The sequence below is a fragment of the Helobdella robusta genome (assembly GCF_000326865.2).
Source record: "Helobdella robusta unplaced genomic scaffold HELROscaffold_3, whole genome shotgun sequence".
NCBI lineage: Eukaryota > Metazoa > Annelida > Clitellata > Rhynchobdellida > Glossiphoniidae > Helobdella > Helobdella robusta.
The window spans coordinates 1699556-1715303 of NW_008704501.1; the positions used below are offsets into that span (position 1 = coordinate 1699556).

Genomic DNA, 15748 nt, shown 5'->3' on the forward strand with positions numbered 1-15748 from the left:
ATCAGGATACAAGTTGTACATCTAGTGTGGCATCTTCGATATATCAGTTGTTTTGTATATTATGGAATAATCAAAATACTTTTTAGACTGTTGTTTGTAGCATTCCCTGTTTGCTTTCTCAGTTTGAATCCTTCATTTGTATTAGTTAGGTTCGTTTTTATCATTAATTTAATTTATCTTTAAGGTAAAAGTTTCGTTTTTATTTAATATTCGTTCAGTGTTACATCTTACTCTGCATAAATAAATCTGTTGTTGATTTTTATTACATCTTAGCATTGAGACTGTCATTATTTTTAGTTTGCTTGAGCAAACCACAAAAATTTTAAATATATTTTAACGTGTTGGTGATAAATTTAAATTATTGTTGTTGCTCCTTCGAACAATTTCCGCAACTGTTGTTCAGAGTGTAGTTAGATTGACAGGGCAGATAAACAGATGGGGAGACATACGAGCGGCTGAAAAGACGGTTGGTTTCGGTTGATCATTCCCTTGTAGCTGCCAAGGAAGATGCAATGACCTGAACGAAGTTAGGCCAGAGTTCTCGTTGCCTGGAAAAGTGTTTCTCCTAAGGTATCTATTGCAGGCAAAGGTGAAGGTCATCCATTGAGCAACACGGGGGCGTTGTACGACTCGGCCGCGGACCTGGCAGCCATGCTGTGCAGAGAACTTAGTCACTTTCAGTGAGTGACGCCCAGGCAGGGCAGACATATTCTTCCAAAGACCGACCAAAGATAAAAAAACCAGGACAAAGAGAGTGGTGCAGCTGATAGCTTTTCCTCCTTGCAGCCTTAAATGCTAGCAGTCTGCTGTGCTGTGAGAATGTTTTCATCGCGTCGAAAATTAGGCCGTTTTTTTTCCGATTGTGCTCAATTGCTAAATTTGACAGTAACTTTAGACAAGTCAAATTCTCAAGAATATCTAAATGATAGCAAGCGTCAAGGTATGCGAGGTTCAGATTGACCCCACTTTGATGATCTCATATCTTTGCCTTTATGATCTCATTATTTTTGTAGCCTCCCCGTTTCCATTCAGTACGATTCATCATTGTCGTTTCCTCTCATCATAGCATATCACATAGCGTGTATTGATAGTTAGAGATTTAATCCGCAAACATTCAGTTTCCGCAAACATTCAGTTTCCGCAAACATTCATTCATCTTATGTAAATAAATAAATTTAAAACGCGAGTGAGTTCATCCCCTTGTTATAACTTTGTCCTCGTGCAACTCCTCGCATTTTAGTGGTTTCATACGTTATATTGTTTATTCTTTATTAATGCTTATCATTTTATTAAGCTAGCTACTGGGCCAGGGTAGCATTAAAGGTTGAAACCTTGAAAGCTCGTACGACAGTGGCAAAGAATATTTAAAAATTGTCCACATATAATTAAAATTACATAAATGTATAAAAACAGACGTTTTTTGCACAATACGGGTACATTTTTAGCAATTTTGATAAAGAAATAATCTATACAAATAAGAAACGTAACATTAAAAAAGTACATAGAAATTGTTTAATACGTAAATACATGCAAACATAGATAAATAAATATATTGACACGCTTATAATGTGGCTTGAATCAAGCCGAGTCATGGCCTTTAGTGGCTCAAAATTTTGACTAACAAAAGAACAAAGGATAGAAACGGTGCAGCATAATTTTTTGCATAAGCTAGAATCAGTCAATGTTAATAATAATCTCTTAGATGTTTTAATGATACAAAAATAAATAAAATTGCTCAAAGTGGTCAAATTTAGACTGAGAAATGAAATTTTGAACGCCTAAAATACGTTTTGATATAAATTTAATATCATTTACGTAATGGAATTGTTAAAAATAAAATTTTTGTTAATGGATAAATTTAAATTTGAATGTCAAGTCTTTGTAACAATGATTTAACGTTTAAAGCCTTAATTTTGTTCGCATAAATCTATATAAAATAAGTCCAAATGCAAATGAGATACGAAGAAACCGTTCTTAAGACAACACCGATCAAACTAATTGACTGTTGTGTGTGATCGAATATAAACTGATACCCTCCAATTGAATACTGTGTTTTGTATATATATATATATATATATATATATATATATCTGTGTGTATATTTATATGAATATATATATATATATATAGTCTTTAACCAACATATATATATATATATATATTTACAATATTCTATAATTATGGTCTATTACCAACATATGTATATATATATGTGTATATATATATAGCATATGTGTATATATATACAGTCAATGTCATATATATATATATATATATATATATATATATATATATATATATATATATATATAAGTATACAAATGTGCTTATGTGATGTGAACAGTGCCAACTAGATTGTTCATCTGATGGATATATATATATATATATATATATATATATATATATATATATAATCTTGAAAGAATTAAGAAAAAATTGAATAATGCTATCGCAGCTATCGATTTCAATTAAATATTTTTACAAGAAGAACTACTACCAAACTTTACATATATATATATATATATATATATATATATATATATATACATCAATCAAGTATTATATATATATCCATATGTATCATATGTATGTATAAAATGTATATGCATCAATCCATATGTATGAAACAAACTATAAATAAACGTAAAAATAGTAACGGCAGATTGCAATCCAGCACCTCATGACATGATCACAAACTTACAAAAGTTACAACCGTACCATTATAAAGTATTGCTCAATCTTATAAACGCTGGTACGCAAGCACTGACGCAAAGTCACGACATCCTCTTCTTACTCAACTCTTTGATATTATAATTATGTGAGTTTATGCAAGTTTTTAAGTACATGTAACTTCATCCGTATAACTAGGTTAACACAAACTATATAAAACGTATATATATATATATATATAATATACATACATGCATACAAATATATATATAATATGTACAAAGTAAATACATTAGTTAATGTATTTCGTTACAGTTTTATAAAATTGAAAGATAGCGAATTAGTTCATGTTCTAATCTTGGATTAACAAACCAAACAAGTCATTAAACAAGTTATGTTGTTGTTGTTGTTGTTGTTGACGTTTCATTCAAAACTCGTGTTGATTCTTGACATCTGGCATCTTGCAAAATAGTTTGGCGTGAATGAAATTTGAATGTATGCTTGCGATTAAGTTTATTCATTCTGTTTATCAAGTCAAGAATACAGATTGTAGGGGGAAAAATAACAACGTGATGGTGGAAAGTGGAAAAGGTCTTGGAGGAGGTCGATGCATTATGACTACTGTGGATATTTGACTGGTTTAGTTACCAATCATTCACATGACAAATTTCTTCATCAGTGAATCTTGGCACTGAGTTACATTAGACTACAATGTTTACTAAAACATTATTAACGTTGTTGATGTTGATTGTCAAAAAAAAAAAATAATATTACTGTATATGTAATAAGATTGCATTTATACATCTCGGTCAGTCAGCCGAACCTTGTCAACGTTTTGTAATAATCACAAGTTTATGTTTATTAATAAGTATACAAATGTGTTTATACGATATGAACAGTACCAACTAGATGGCTTGTTTGTTTGATGGAGACCCGAAAGTTTATTCACCAACTTTTACGATTGCTGAGGGACATCTTGTTATCCCTGCTGTTACTGCTGTTGCGGTTTTTATTATTCGAATAATTTATGTTACTCGTTAAGTTATCGGCGTTCGTCTGGATGTCTTGAGATGGAGATGGATTGAGTAAATGTCGAGTAAGATCATTATCAAGATCACTAAATCTACTGGATTTAAGTGGCGATCTAAAGATGCTGTTGGCTCTGTTGTTATCAACAGGACCGTCGGTGACTACAACATCCAATATATTGTCACCGTTTAAGCTGCTGTAGCTTTCCATCATGTTCAAAACGTGGTCATCGTATTCATCGTTGTTCAGATTGTTCATATCATCCTTATCTGTTTTGTCGTCTGAATCCAGTTGGAGAACTTCCCTGCCATCGATGTTCTGGTGGATCGGCGACGGTTCGTTCGAGTCGCTGCACATCATCGGTTTCATTCTTGGAGGCAATGGAGGCAAATTTATCGGTTTGACCAAATCTCCACTCACGTTGGTGACGTTGGCGTTGCATGAAAAGTCGTGATTTGGACTAGGATTAGTTTCACTGATGTTTTTATTGAAATGGGAGGTATCGTTTTTGACATTTTCGATGACATTGCGACGTTCTTCGCTGTATCCGTCGGAAGATGAAAGTCTTTTTTTAACGGCGGAAGATGACGAAGAAAGGGAAGCAGTTGTCATTGAGGAAACAGCAGCACTCAACGAAGGAGCGTCATAAGGGTGTGACTCGTTTATAGACAAACGAAGTTTTGATGGTATTTCCTTATTATATTTCAGCAACAAGTTGCCAACTGTCGGTTGCTGTTTTTGTTGAAACTGGTTATTATTACTAACGTTGTTGTTATTGCCAATCATTCCTGTAACAGGACTAAGAGGTAGTAAGCTCGACGACACGGATTTTTCATCGTTCAATTGCTGATGATCGTGTCTATGATTAAAGAGATTGAGAGGATTCAATGAATGCATGGAGGGAGGTAACGTGATGCTGGAGGCTCTTCTCAGATGTCTACTCAGTCTCGGCCTCAGCCACAGTAACATGCCCAGAAGGACGATAATGGCAATGGCGAGGATGGCGATGATGGAAACGAGGACGACAATGAGGGTGACGTTCAAAGGATGCGTCGACTCTGGATGATTTTTATCAGTTTGTTAATTGTAATTAAAATTATTAATTTCAAGTCAACTAACCATTTTTAGTTCCAAAATAGGAAGGTTGTTCCTTGGCTAAAAGTAAAATTATTTTTTATTTATAAATAACACGATATAAATTTTAATTTTAAATATAAATTCAATTTTCAATGAAATTGTAAGCAGCTACTCTGACAAACTGGACAGCATTTTCCAGGTACGGTCACGGTTTTGTGACAGGAGAGAGCTTCGCATATGGACACCGTGCAGAGGATCTGTCCGTCCATGCAAGCGCAAGTCGTACATTCGTCAATCAACCAGCTCTCGCTGTTGTCGTACGTCACGTTGTTGTACACGCAGTACAGAATCGATCTTTCTGATTTCATGTACAGAAGTTAGAAGTCAATTAATTTTTCATATTTACGTATATTTTTAAACTTAAAAGAACTAACCAACACAACTGGGACAGCAATGTCCTTTCTTAAGAACTGTCTTACTGCAACCCAAAATTGGACACGTCTGTGAGAAGCAGTTGATGGAGCCGTCCCTGCAGACGCAACTCTGGCACGACGACACTTTCCAAGAATCGCCGTGGTTGGCTTTTGCTCCCGTGCCCGAATAACACGATCTGTTTTTGGTGTGCTGAGAAAGTTGAACCTTGCTGGTGTTATTTCTTTGAGGGAGAGTGTTCTGACGTTCCATCGTGTCTACGGAAGCATCAACAATTTTTATGTTAACTAAGTAATTAATTTTTAATTTGAATTTCATTTATGTCATTTTGTTTTCAGCTGCACACAAATTTCGCAACTAAAAAAATTTTCAAACAGGCAACCAATTGAAAACCGACTGAGGCAAAAGAGACAGCAGGAGTCAGGCAACGCGATTGGATGGTAACAGAGCAAGGGTGGGCAGGTTTCAATTGAACAGAGTGGAGTTCCTTGGTGGCATATACAATGCGTGCATTTGTCCAACACCCATGTTTCACCTTCAACAAAATAACGACCATCACTTGAGAAGCACATTCCTGAACTTTCAAGCATGGCTGGCGAGTCACTTCCTATAATAAGAATTTGAAGTAAATCAAAAAAATTGTAAAAATTAATAATAATAATGAAGTTTTCGAAATTTAATAGTTCACAATTTTAAAATGAACTGTAGTAAAACGCAAAAATAAAGAAAATATTATGACAACCATAAAAGTACAACCGTGTATTTCTGAAGTACACACACACACACACACACACACACACACACACACATACACACACACACACACACACACACATACACACACACACACACACAAATATAACTACATTACCAAACTTGAATGCCAAGCAGCGCAGATGCAAAAAATAAGTAAATAATTATTCTTTAGAAAAATCAAACTGTAAAATGCAGAGATGAGTGCAAGATGGGTAGAAGATGCATGGAAGTAATAGAACTATAAAAAGATTAAAATGTCAGTAAGGGAAAAATTATGCAAAAATCCCAAATAAAAATAACGCAAACTTTGGAATATGCCTCTAAAAATCTTAGGAAGAACCCGCAAAGAAAGCAAAATGACTTTGGAAAGATAAAAAATAATAATCAAATATCAAATGAATGGGTAAGTAAGAAAAATGGGAAAACGTTTAAGCAGGCAAATGAATGACTGGCAGAATGAATTGATACATTAACATTTGAAAGAACAAATAAATAAATTAGACCAATAATAAACAAATAAAAAAAGGATTAGATAGCTTGCTACAGTTTAATGAGACATGATTAACACCATTAGCAATAAATTGTAAACGATGTTAAATATTATATTATTATATTATATATATATATTTTATATTATAATTATTATATTATATAACGCATAGGAAATAATGTTTTGCACAATATAACAATAATACATCATGATAAAAGTTGTGAAATTCAAGATAAAAATTATGGATAGATAGAAATGTAGATATCTTATTTATTCATATACAGAATAGCAAATTTAAACAACAATGATAAATATTGATAGAAAGTTAAACAGCTTAAAAGATATGTAGTGTAGACATGACATCGGTGGGATAAAACGCCGTTCATCTGAGGATGTCAGCCTTTACAAGTACGAGTTCTGTCAGTGCCTTAAACATACTGCTATATATGAGCTACAACTCTGTGCAGTGTGCAGTTACGATAAATAAACTAATTTCAATAGATCAACAACCTATTTAAATTACCGTGTAAATAAGAAATTATCATAGCTAGCCGTGTAACTATCAATTAGATAATGTGAGTAGGAGAGGTGATGTACCGATTAATGGCAGCTGGCGATGAATGCCGGCCGGCACCCGGCAGGCACCCAGCGATGTAGTTTTGTGAAAGACAACATTTATGAAATCAACATGACGCTATGCAAACGAACTTATCGTTCAGTTTTTGCCGCGATACAAATGTTATTAGTCGTGTTATTTTTGTGCAAAGTTATGATGAAATTTTATGAAAGAGCTTACGCCCAAACACAATTGCATCAGAAATTCAGATGTCAAACAAGTTGTTATCTCATCAAAACGGATTTATAAACATAATGAGTAGATGATTATAAGCCCATTGAAGGATAAAAACAAGCGAACTCAATCTGAGATGCCCTATCAATCTATTGTAATGTTATTGCGGTGTATTGTGTGTGTATGTGCGTGCGTGCGTGAGAGAGAGAGCACGAGATTTGTGGCTTATATAGAAGACTGTTTGTTATTGGCTTATTATTAATGAAAATGATGACGATGATGATGACGAAGATGAGGTTGTTGATTTTGAAAAATTATATGGCTGACACTGATGTTGACGGAGGTAATGATGATGATATCATGTTTAATTAATTCTAAATGTGGTTTTCATGCTGATTCATGCTGATAGATGCCCAAACTAATTCATGTTACCATAAAATGCACTTGCCACAAATAATAAATAGTTCATCCAACGACCAAAAACCACGTAAAATTCTGTCTGGAACGCTTGGAACAGCATCCATCATCCATCTAACATCAGGAGACTACTTTGAGTGTGTGTGTGTGTGTATGTGTGTGCGCGCGCGTTTGTGTGTGCGCGCGCGTTTGTGTGTGCGCGCGCGTTTGTGTGTACATGATGTGTGAGTGGGAATGTGTGTTTTATAATAATCTCAATGTAGATATCAACTGCACCAAAGAAATTGACAGAAGGATAGCAATAGCCCATGGAATGTTTGCATCATTAAAGGAAATATGGAAAAGTGGAAATATATTTATAAAATCAAAGTTGATAATGATAGAATCTTGCGTTTTTCCAAGCCTGCTTTATGCTTGTGTGACAAAGACAGGTTGGAAGTATTTGAGATGAAGCGTTACCGAAATTCGTTAGTAATCAGTTGGAGGCAGAAAGTATAGAAAAGTGTATATGACTAAGTCAGAAAAAAAATTCGGATTTTTTGGACACATTTGTAGAATGAGGGAAGACAGATTGATTAAGATGGTATTAATGAGGAAAAGGGATTGGAAGAAAAACGTTGGTAGACCTGCAAAGAAATAGATAGATGACATTACTGAATGGACTGGTGTTGGTATTCTGAATTCAATAAAACTGTCTAAAAGATAGAAAAGGTTTTTGGAAAGAAAAAAAAGAAAAGAAATGTTAAAAGCATGCTCAGATGTACACCATCGGTCTCGACGGTCCCCTGATGGACAAAGGAGGATCATTGATTGGCTGGTTGAAATGTAGATATAGATGTTAACAAATTTACCTCAAAAAACTCATCAAGACGGCAATCATCATCAATTAATCCACATTCTTCCACAGACGATGATCTTACTAATTACAACGGGATTGTAAAGATGGCGATGATGAATGTGAACGATCATAAAAAAAACATGTATGGGGTAACAACGTCAATAAACATTATCATCATTCTCGCCATCATATCATCGTCATCTTTCTCCTCATCTTTCTCCTCATCATCGTCTTCCTCATCATCATCTTCATCCTCGACATCGTAAGGACAGGTGTTTCATAAACGCGAATTGATGCGACATTTGTTTCTATCTGGGTTAATGTGTATCGAATGATGTTTATTTGCATAAGTGTGTATGAACGCAACCCAGTGACACGCAAACACACGTACACACACACGCACGCACATATACTTAAATATTTATATTCAGATATTGATTGATTTATTTATAAATGCATAATGAACGCTTATAGTTTAATCTAATCCAGACTGATGAAAGAAATGATATCAATCGAAAAATAAAGCATATGCGTGCAGTGAGTTAACGAGACGATCGGAGAAGTAGATAGAACAAAATTATTTAAAAATAAAACAGGCCAGACATATAACGCACGCAGATGAATATTTTTCTCACAGAACAAACATGTTCTGCCGAAGGATGTGCACGCATCGAGTAAGTTGAACAAGTCATCTCTTCTCACGACTTTCGTTTATTGCAAATTTGCAATTTCTATTTTGTTTTTGACAATTTGCCACCGCAGAAACACACGTGAGCTACAACAATCTTCTGCGTTATCCCATCAGCATCTCATCAACAAAATGCCGTGTAAAATAAACTCGAGAGATGCGATGTTGAATATTTCCTGTATACGCACACAATACAATAATTTATGAATGAATTGTGAAAAGAGAAATGGAAAGTAATTGATGGTGCCCGGGCAAGAGACCAATTGAACCGAGGGACCAATTGGACCGGGGACCAATTGAACCGGGGGACCAATTGAACTGGGGGACCAATTGAACCGGGGGACAAATTGAACCGGGGACCAATTGAACCGGGGACCAATTAGACCGGGGACCAATTGAACCGGGGGACCAATTGAACCGGGGGACCAATTGAACCGGGGACCAATTGAACCGGGTAACCCTTCAGGGATCCATCAACAGTTAACCGATTGCTCTGCCGTGAGTTGGAAACGGTTGGAAAGCAATGGCTGCTGTGCATCACTGAACAGAAGTGTATTGTGTGCTTGTTTGCTTGTGTGCGTGCGCATGCTCGTGTGCGCGTGTGTGTACGCTATGGGCAGCATGCTTCACAAATAAATATAACATTTACGTTTAAAAGTTTTACGTTGTGTACTATTGCGTATTGAGGTCAAAATCGATCTGCAATCAATTGTTATATATAACATATATGATTAATTAATTTAGTAGCAAAGTGTGTTACATCTGCCCAGAAACCTCCATTCACAGATGAAATGCACACTGCGCGCGTGTGTGTGTGCGTGTGTGTGTGTGTGTGTGATTGTACTAATAGCAGATGCTTTCAAACGTTTATTACTTTGCTTGTGTGTGTCTCTGAAGTTTTAAATAAAAATCTGTCGCGTGCTCAATTTTTAACGATATTCATTTATAAATACTAGGTACATTTTGCCGTAAATAAACTACAATTTACACTCAAATATACGCAACACGCACACGCACGCACGCAGGCACGCACACACAATATTGACAATATATATATTATATTTGTTATAATGTATTCTAATTTATTTATGTGCAGTGAGTGTGTATGTGTGAATGTGTGTGCGCGCGTGCGTGTATTGAAATCAAAAAAAAAAAAAAATTGTTCGTTCATCGTTGGTAAGAGGCGTGAAGCAGAGATTAATGCAAATGTATGCATGCATCCAAAAATAATGAACGATAGAAGCGAACGAACAGACAAATGATGCTTATTAGCATAACGTTGTTCAGCAAAGGATGAGCCAGTGTTTGAGTGAAAGACCATCTAATCGTATTCAGCAGCTCCAAATTAAAGACACTTAAATCGAAAGTCTGCGTGCTGCGATGTATTAACAAAGTGCAGCTATACAACATTGAAATGTTTCTGAAGCTCACATGAACGATTGCACACAAGAGTAACATCGAAACACAGATGAAATTATGAACATCCACCAACTTCGAAAAAAAATTCAGTTCATCTCACTGCCTAATCATCATCATCGGGCGCCTTATTTCATATATAAACCTTTATATATATATATATATATTTCCAAAACCAGTGTTGTAGCTTTTAGCGATCGTCAAGTGTTCGTTATTGCGTATGTTCAAGATTTCCGATAGATGTTGAACGTTTATTTGAATACCAACAGTAATGGAAACATTAAACTAATCCAGGAAACGATATGAATCATATTTACGACTTCGCTTCAAACCTCGCTGGAAAACTGTGTCTTTGCAGGATCTTATTAGGCTTCTTTTTCCGATCCTTCACAATCCAAAGATTACAAATATGCAAGGAAAACGAATAATCAAGATAACAAATAATATAGTGCAATTTGATTACTCCAGTGGTTAAAACAAATATATATAATCAATTCAAGACAAGTTGGCCTCAATCTTCTTTGTTATTTCCATCACTCACACCAGATAACTTGAACCTTTTGAAAAATCAATAACGAATAGTCAAGATAACGAATAATGTAGGGCAATTTGAACTTCGACATCGATTGATGAAGTATATCAAGTTTTGTTAGAAAATTTAATTAAATTTTGTAATAAACAACAAATTTGTGAATATTTTCCGGTGAAATATGATGTGCCTACTTAAGGAGCCACACCACAGCCGTGGTTGATAAGTTTAGAAGAGCAACTTGGCTGCTGAAGTTAGGCTCTGAGAACTGCTTGCAAGTATTTGTCTTGTTCATTGAATACGATGTCCCAATAAAAATGCTATAATCGAATAAGATTTGAAACAATCATGACCATTTTTGATGTTGTTATTATTGTTGTCGTCATTCCCTGTGTCGTCATTATCTACATCATATTTTTTTGTTATCAATATTTATTATTGTTATCGTCAGAATCATCGTCCTCATCATTTCATCATCATCATCATCATAATCATCAACACCAACAACATCATCATCAACATCAACAACAACAAATATAATAACAACATACACAATAACAACATCAACATTATCAACAACAACATATACAATAACAACATCAACATTATGAACAACAGCAGCAACAAGATTATACAACAACAACATCATCACCATTAACAACAACAACAACAACAACAATATAAACAACAAAATCAACAATACAATAAACGAACATGAGGAGAAAGTAGTTAGCAGCGTTAGACCGGCTGTTTATACGTCATAATGTTGAACTAGAAATCAACCACAACAACAAGAATAAAAATAGCAATAAAAACATGATTTAGTATTGGATGTTCTTCATTGGAGAAACTTCCAAATGTTGTCTATAATATTTCTTCATGTTCATACGTTAGCACTGCAGACCAACCCATCTCAACTATGCAAACTTCAATCCTCTGTACTGTGCAGACATCAGCGAAGCAAACATTATTGCACGTTCCATTACATTATAACAGAAAACCGAAGGAAAATTATAATTCTCATTCAACTCTCACAACCCAACAAAAATGATTGGCAAACTATTTTAAGTTAAGGCAAAAAGTTAGTCCAAAAAAACTTTATAATGAATACTATCATTATTAAAAACAATTCATATAGCGCTAATTAATATATATATGTTCACGCACACACACACGCACACACACACACGCACACATACACACACACAAGTATATATATATATATATATATATATATATATATATATATATATATATACATACATACATATATAATGTATGTAGTCTTGTTAAATTCAGCTTATTAACAAAATAAACAAAAAGTTGTTCAATGACAACAACAATGGAGACGGACAAACAAATTAATGAGGCAACATTTAAAAGTTCTTAATAATTAATTGATAATAATTAACACTAACGATAAATAAAGACCGGCAACACGATCACGGCTAACAAAAATAAAAACAAGCGGCAACAACAGGGAGATAAACAAAAACAAAAAAAAAACAAAAAACAATGAAAACACAACAACAACAAAAACAAAACAATACAAACAAACACCAATAGAAACATAACAACAAACGAACAACAACAGCGGAATGAAAACAAACAAAACAACAAACGAACAAACAAACAACAGAAAGAGGACAAATAGCGAACCTGGACAGGTAGGGCAGCAACTGTCTGACAAGACAATGGGGTTGGAGCACCTGACTGGCGGGCAGACCACCAACTCACACATTTCATATCCGTGGTTGCAGAAACACTTACGACACCCATCCCACCACGAATGTCCGTGGGCCACTTGGTTGTTGCTGTTGCCGACACTGGAAGAGATGGAGGAGGAGGAGGAGGAGGAGGAGATGCAGGGCCTGCCACGTGTCAAGGTCGTGTTGATGGTAGAGTGGCGGTGCGATGGTGAGTGAGGAGGACTGAAGTAAGGATTGAAGAGGCCGGTGTCTGTTTGGGAAATTGTTTCAAAAATTTGATTATCCTCTATGCAATGATGATTTGTGGTTTTATCATAGATGTATTTGTTACATCTTCACAAAATAATTCATAGATTCTCTTAAATGAAAGTAAGGCAAGAAATAATGAAATCCTCTTGTGTGGGAGACTCGCATTTTGTATTACCAACATTCTATTGATCGAATAATTTGCTATAAAAGTGTTTCAATGTGTATTATCACTATTTACAATAAACTATAAAATTGTTAATGTCGGTTTCATTTTTCTTGGCTGGATAGTTAGCGCGGATGTTATTTTGCCCAGAGCTCAACGAGAACGTAAAAAAAGTTCAAAACGTTAAATACATAATTCGTCATTAAAGAGGAGTAAATAAATGAAAGTAACTTTATTTTGCTGGTAGATGTCTTAAATGTTGTTTGTTGATAATAAGAAAAAGGTAAAATGAACGAGGGGCGGAAATGTTTTTCCCGTCTAGAGCGCCAAATTCACCTCTGCTGGTGCTGATGATGATGATATTGAACCTGATAATGATAGTGAAAGTATTGATAGCAATAATAACGGTACCAACGATGATGACGACGATGATGATGACAGCTGGAATGGCACGACGAAGACAACGACGATTATGAAAGTATTAGCAGAGATTGTTAGAAACAAACGAACGAATGAACAAACTGAGAAATAAAATTGCATATCGTAGATATCTCAGAAGTTCCGACTGATCCTGCAGGTGTTCTGTTTTTTTCTTATTTAACGTGCGCACCTTCCCACAGGCATACTACCAAGAAACAGCACAACAACAAAAACAACGACAACACAACGACACCAACAGCAACAACGACCCAACAACAGCAACCCAACAACAACAAACTTACAACAACACAACAACTGCAATCCAACAACTGCAATCCCACAACAACACAACAACCCAATAACAACAACAACAACACAACAACAACAATACAATAAAAACCCAGCAACACTAAATTTAACTTCAGCTATATGGAGGCAGAGGTACTCTTTACATGGGAATAATTTTAATTTTTTGTATTTCTCCGTGCACGTTCTAACATTGAAAATTTACTGCAGCTGTACTTTCGAATGGTGATTAAGTCGAATGAATGCATCGGAGAAACCCAAACGGGACTTCATAATTCATGCCACATTTGAACGACTTATTATTTGTGTTTCCACTGTTATTATTGCTGTGGTTGTTGCTTGTTGTTACCATTGTTGTTGATGTTGTTATGGTTATATTACCATTCTCGCTAGCCAAAAAGCCAATAAAATGCTATCTCTTAGCAAACTACCTACTTCACATTTTTTGAAAATTTTTGAAAGCATTTTAAAGAATTCGAGCTGCTTATTTTTATAACTTTTTAAAGTGTTGTGGGCGAACAATTTTAAAACGAAATGATATTTTAAAACTTCATAAAATATGAAAATACAGAAACGTAGATGAAGGTGTCATCTTGAAATCAAATCATCCTTAAATTCAAAATGGCCACTGATGTTGGTTTCGCAAGACTAAATAGTTCCCAACAAAGTTTCCGTCTTTTTTAAAAATTTCACAATGTTGGCTGGTCGGTTGTTTGGTTGGCTGGTTAGTATAACATTGAGTTATTTGCTCATTTATGTACTTGTGTGCATTGCAATCATGCAAATGCATTTTAATACAACACTTGGTTGGTTCGTTGGTTTGTTGGTTGGTTCGTTGGTTTTTTCGTTCGTTCGTTCATACATGTACCTGTCTGTGTTGCACGAATGCATCCAGCTCTTGCAGAACATTATGTTTCTCAGCCTTATTAAAGTCATAACTTTCATTAAAAATCAACTACTTAAAATAGCGGAAATATTTATAGCAAAAAAAGGGTCTTCTGCTTATATTTGTATTTATGAATATATATCTACGCACTCGTATATAGGTGGTACACACATATAAGTGTGTGTGTGTGTGTGTGTGTGTTTGTTTGTTTTTATGTTTTTCCTATGTGCTAATGTTTGCTTGCTTGTTGGTATGTACGTGTGTGCCTAAATATTTACTTGCAAGTGATTGTGTGTGTGTATGCCTGTATGTTTGTGTGTGTTTAAGTGGTTGAATGTACGTTTATATGTATGTGTGTGTGTATGTGTATGTGTGTATAATACATTGCAAGTAGCAAATGAAACCATGTGTTTTAGCTACGAATGTACGTACTACCTGACGAGTTAAACATGACCTCGCACTCGACTCGCATACAACATGCATGCACAACAACAGCAGAAATTACATTAACAAGAAACCCAGACCTCATGGTGATGACGATGGTGATGGAGATGATGATGATGATGATGATGAAATAGTGATTACGATAACATGATGACGACGACGATGACGTCCTTAAGCAGTAATTTAAACCGCCCCTCTGACTATTAAGATTTAGGAATTATCCAATTGCCATTAACGACCAATAAAGGATATTGTTTGAAATGGTTGGATGGATGTACGTATAAATAGATGCTTCATTCCGCATAGAAGTTAGTTGCGCGCTTGTTTTTCAATTGTGTACGTGTGAGTGGATGCTGGTGATGATGGTGATAATGAGAATTAATCTGATAATTGCGAAATTGATGAAGATGAAGATGATGATGACAAGTGTAGTATGAGT

The 15748-nt window shown here is 35.0% G+C and overlaps 2 protein-coding genes across 2 annotated transcripts; both read right to left on the reverse strand.

The window, feature by feature from the left end:
- Positions 1-3615: 3615 nt before the first annotated feature.
- Positions 3616-5798, reverse strand: HELRODRAFT_161143 (hypothetical protein; the record flags this gene model as incomplete). The annotated part of the gene is made up of 5 exons (XM_009021097.1): positions 3616-4757; positions 4819-4854; positions 4955-5134; positions 5211-5495; positions 5606-5798. 5 exons carry the CDS (start codon positions 5796-5798, stop codon positions 3616-3618), a joined length of 1836 nt encoding a protein of 611 aa, XP_009019345.1.
- Positions 5799-9300: 3502 nt separating this feature from the next.
- HELRODRAFT_161144 (hypothetical protein) lies at positions 9301-14915 on the reverse strand (the record flags this gene model as incomplete). The annotated part of the gene is made up of 6 exons (XM_009021098.1): positions 9301-9363; positions 9606-9727; positions 9962-9985; positions 12792-13091; positions 13548-13600; positions 14848-14915. 6 exons carry the CDS (start codon positions 14913-14915, stop codon positions 9301-9303), a joined length of 630 nt encoding a protein of 209 aa, XP_009019346.1.
- Positions 14916-15748: the final 833 nt, after the last annotated feature.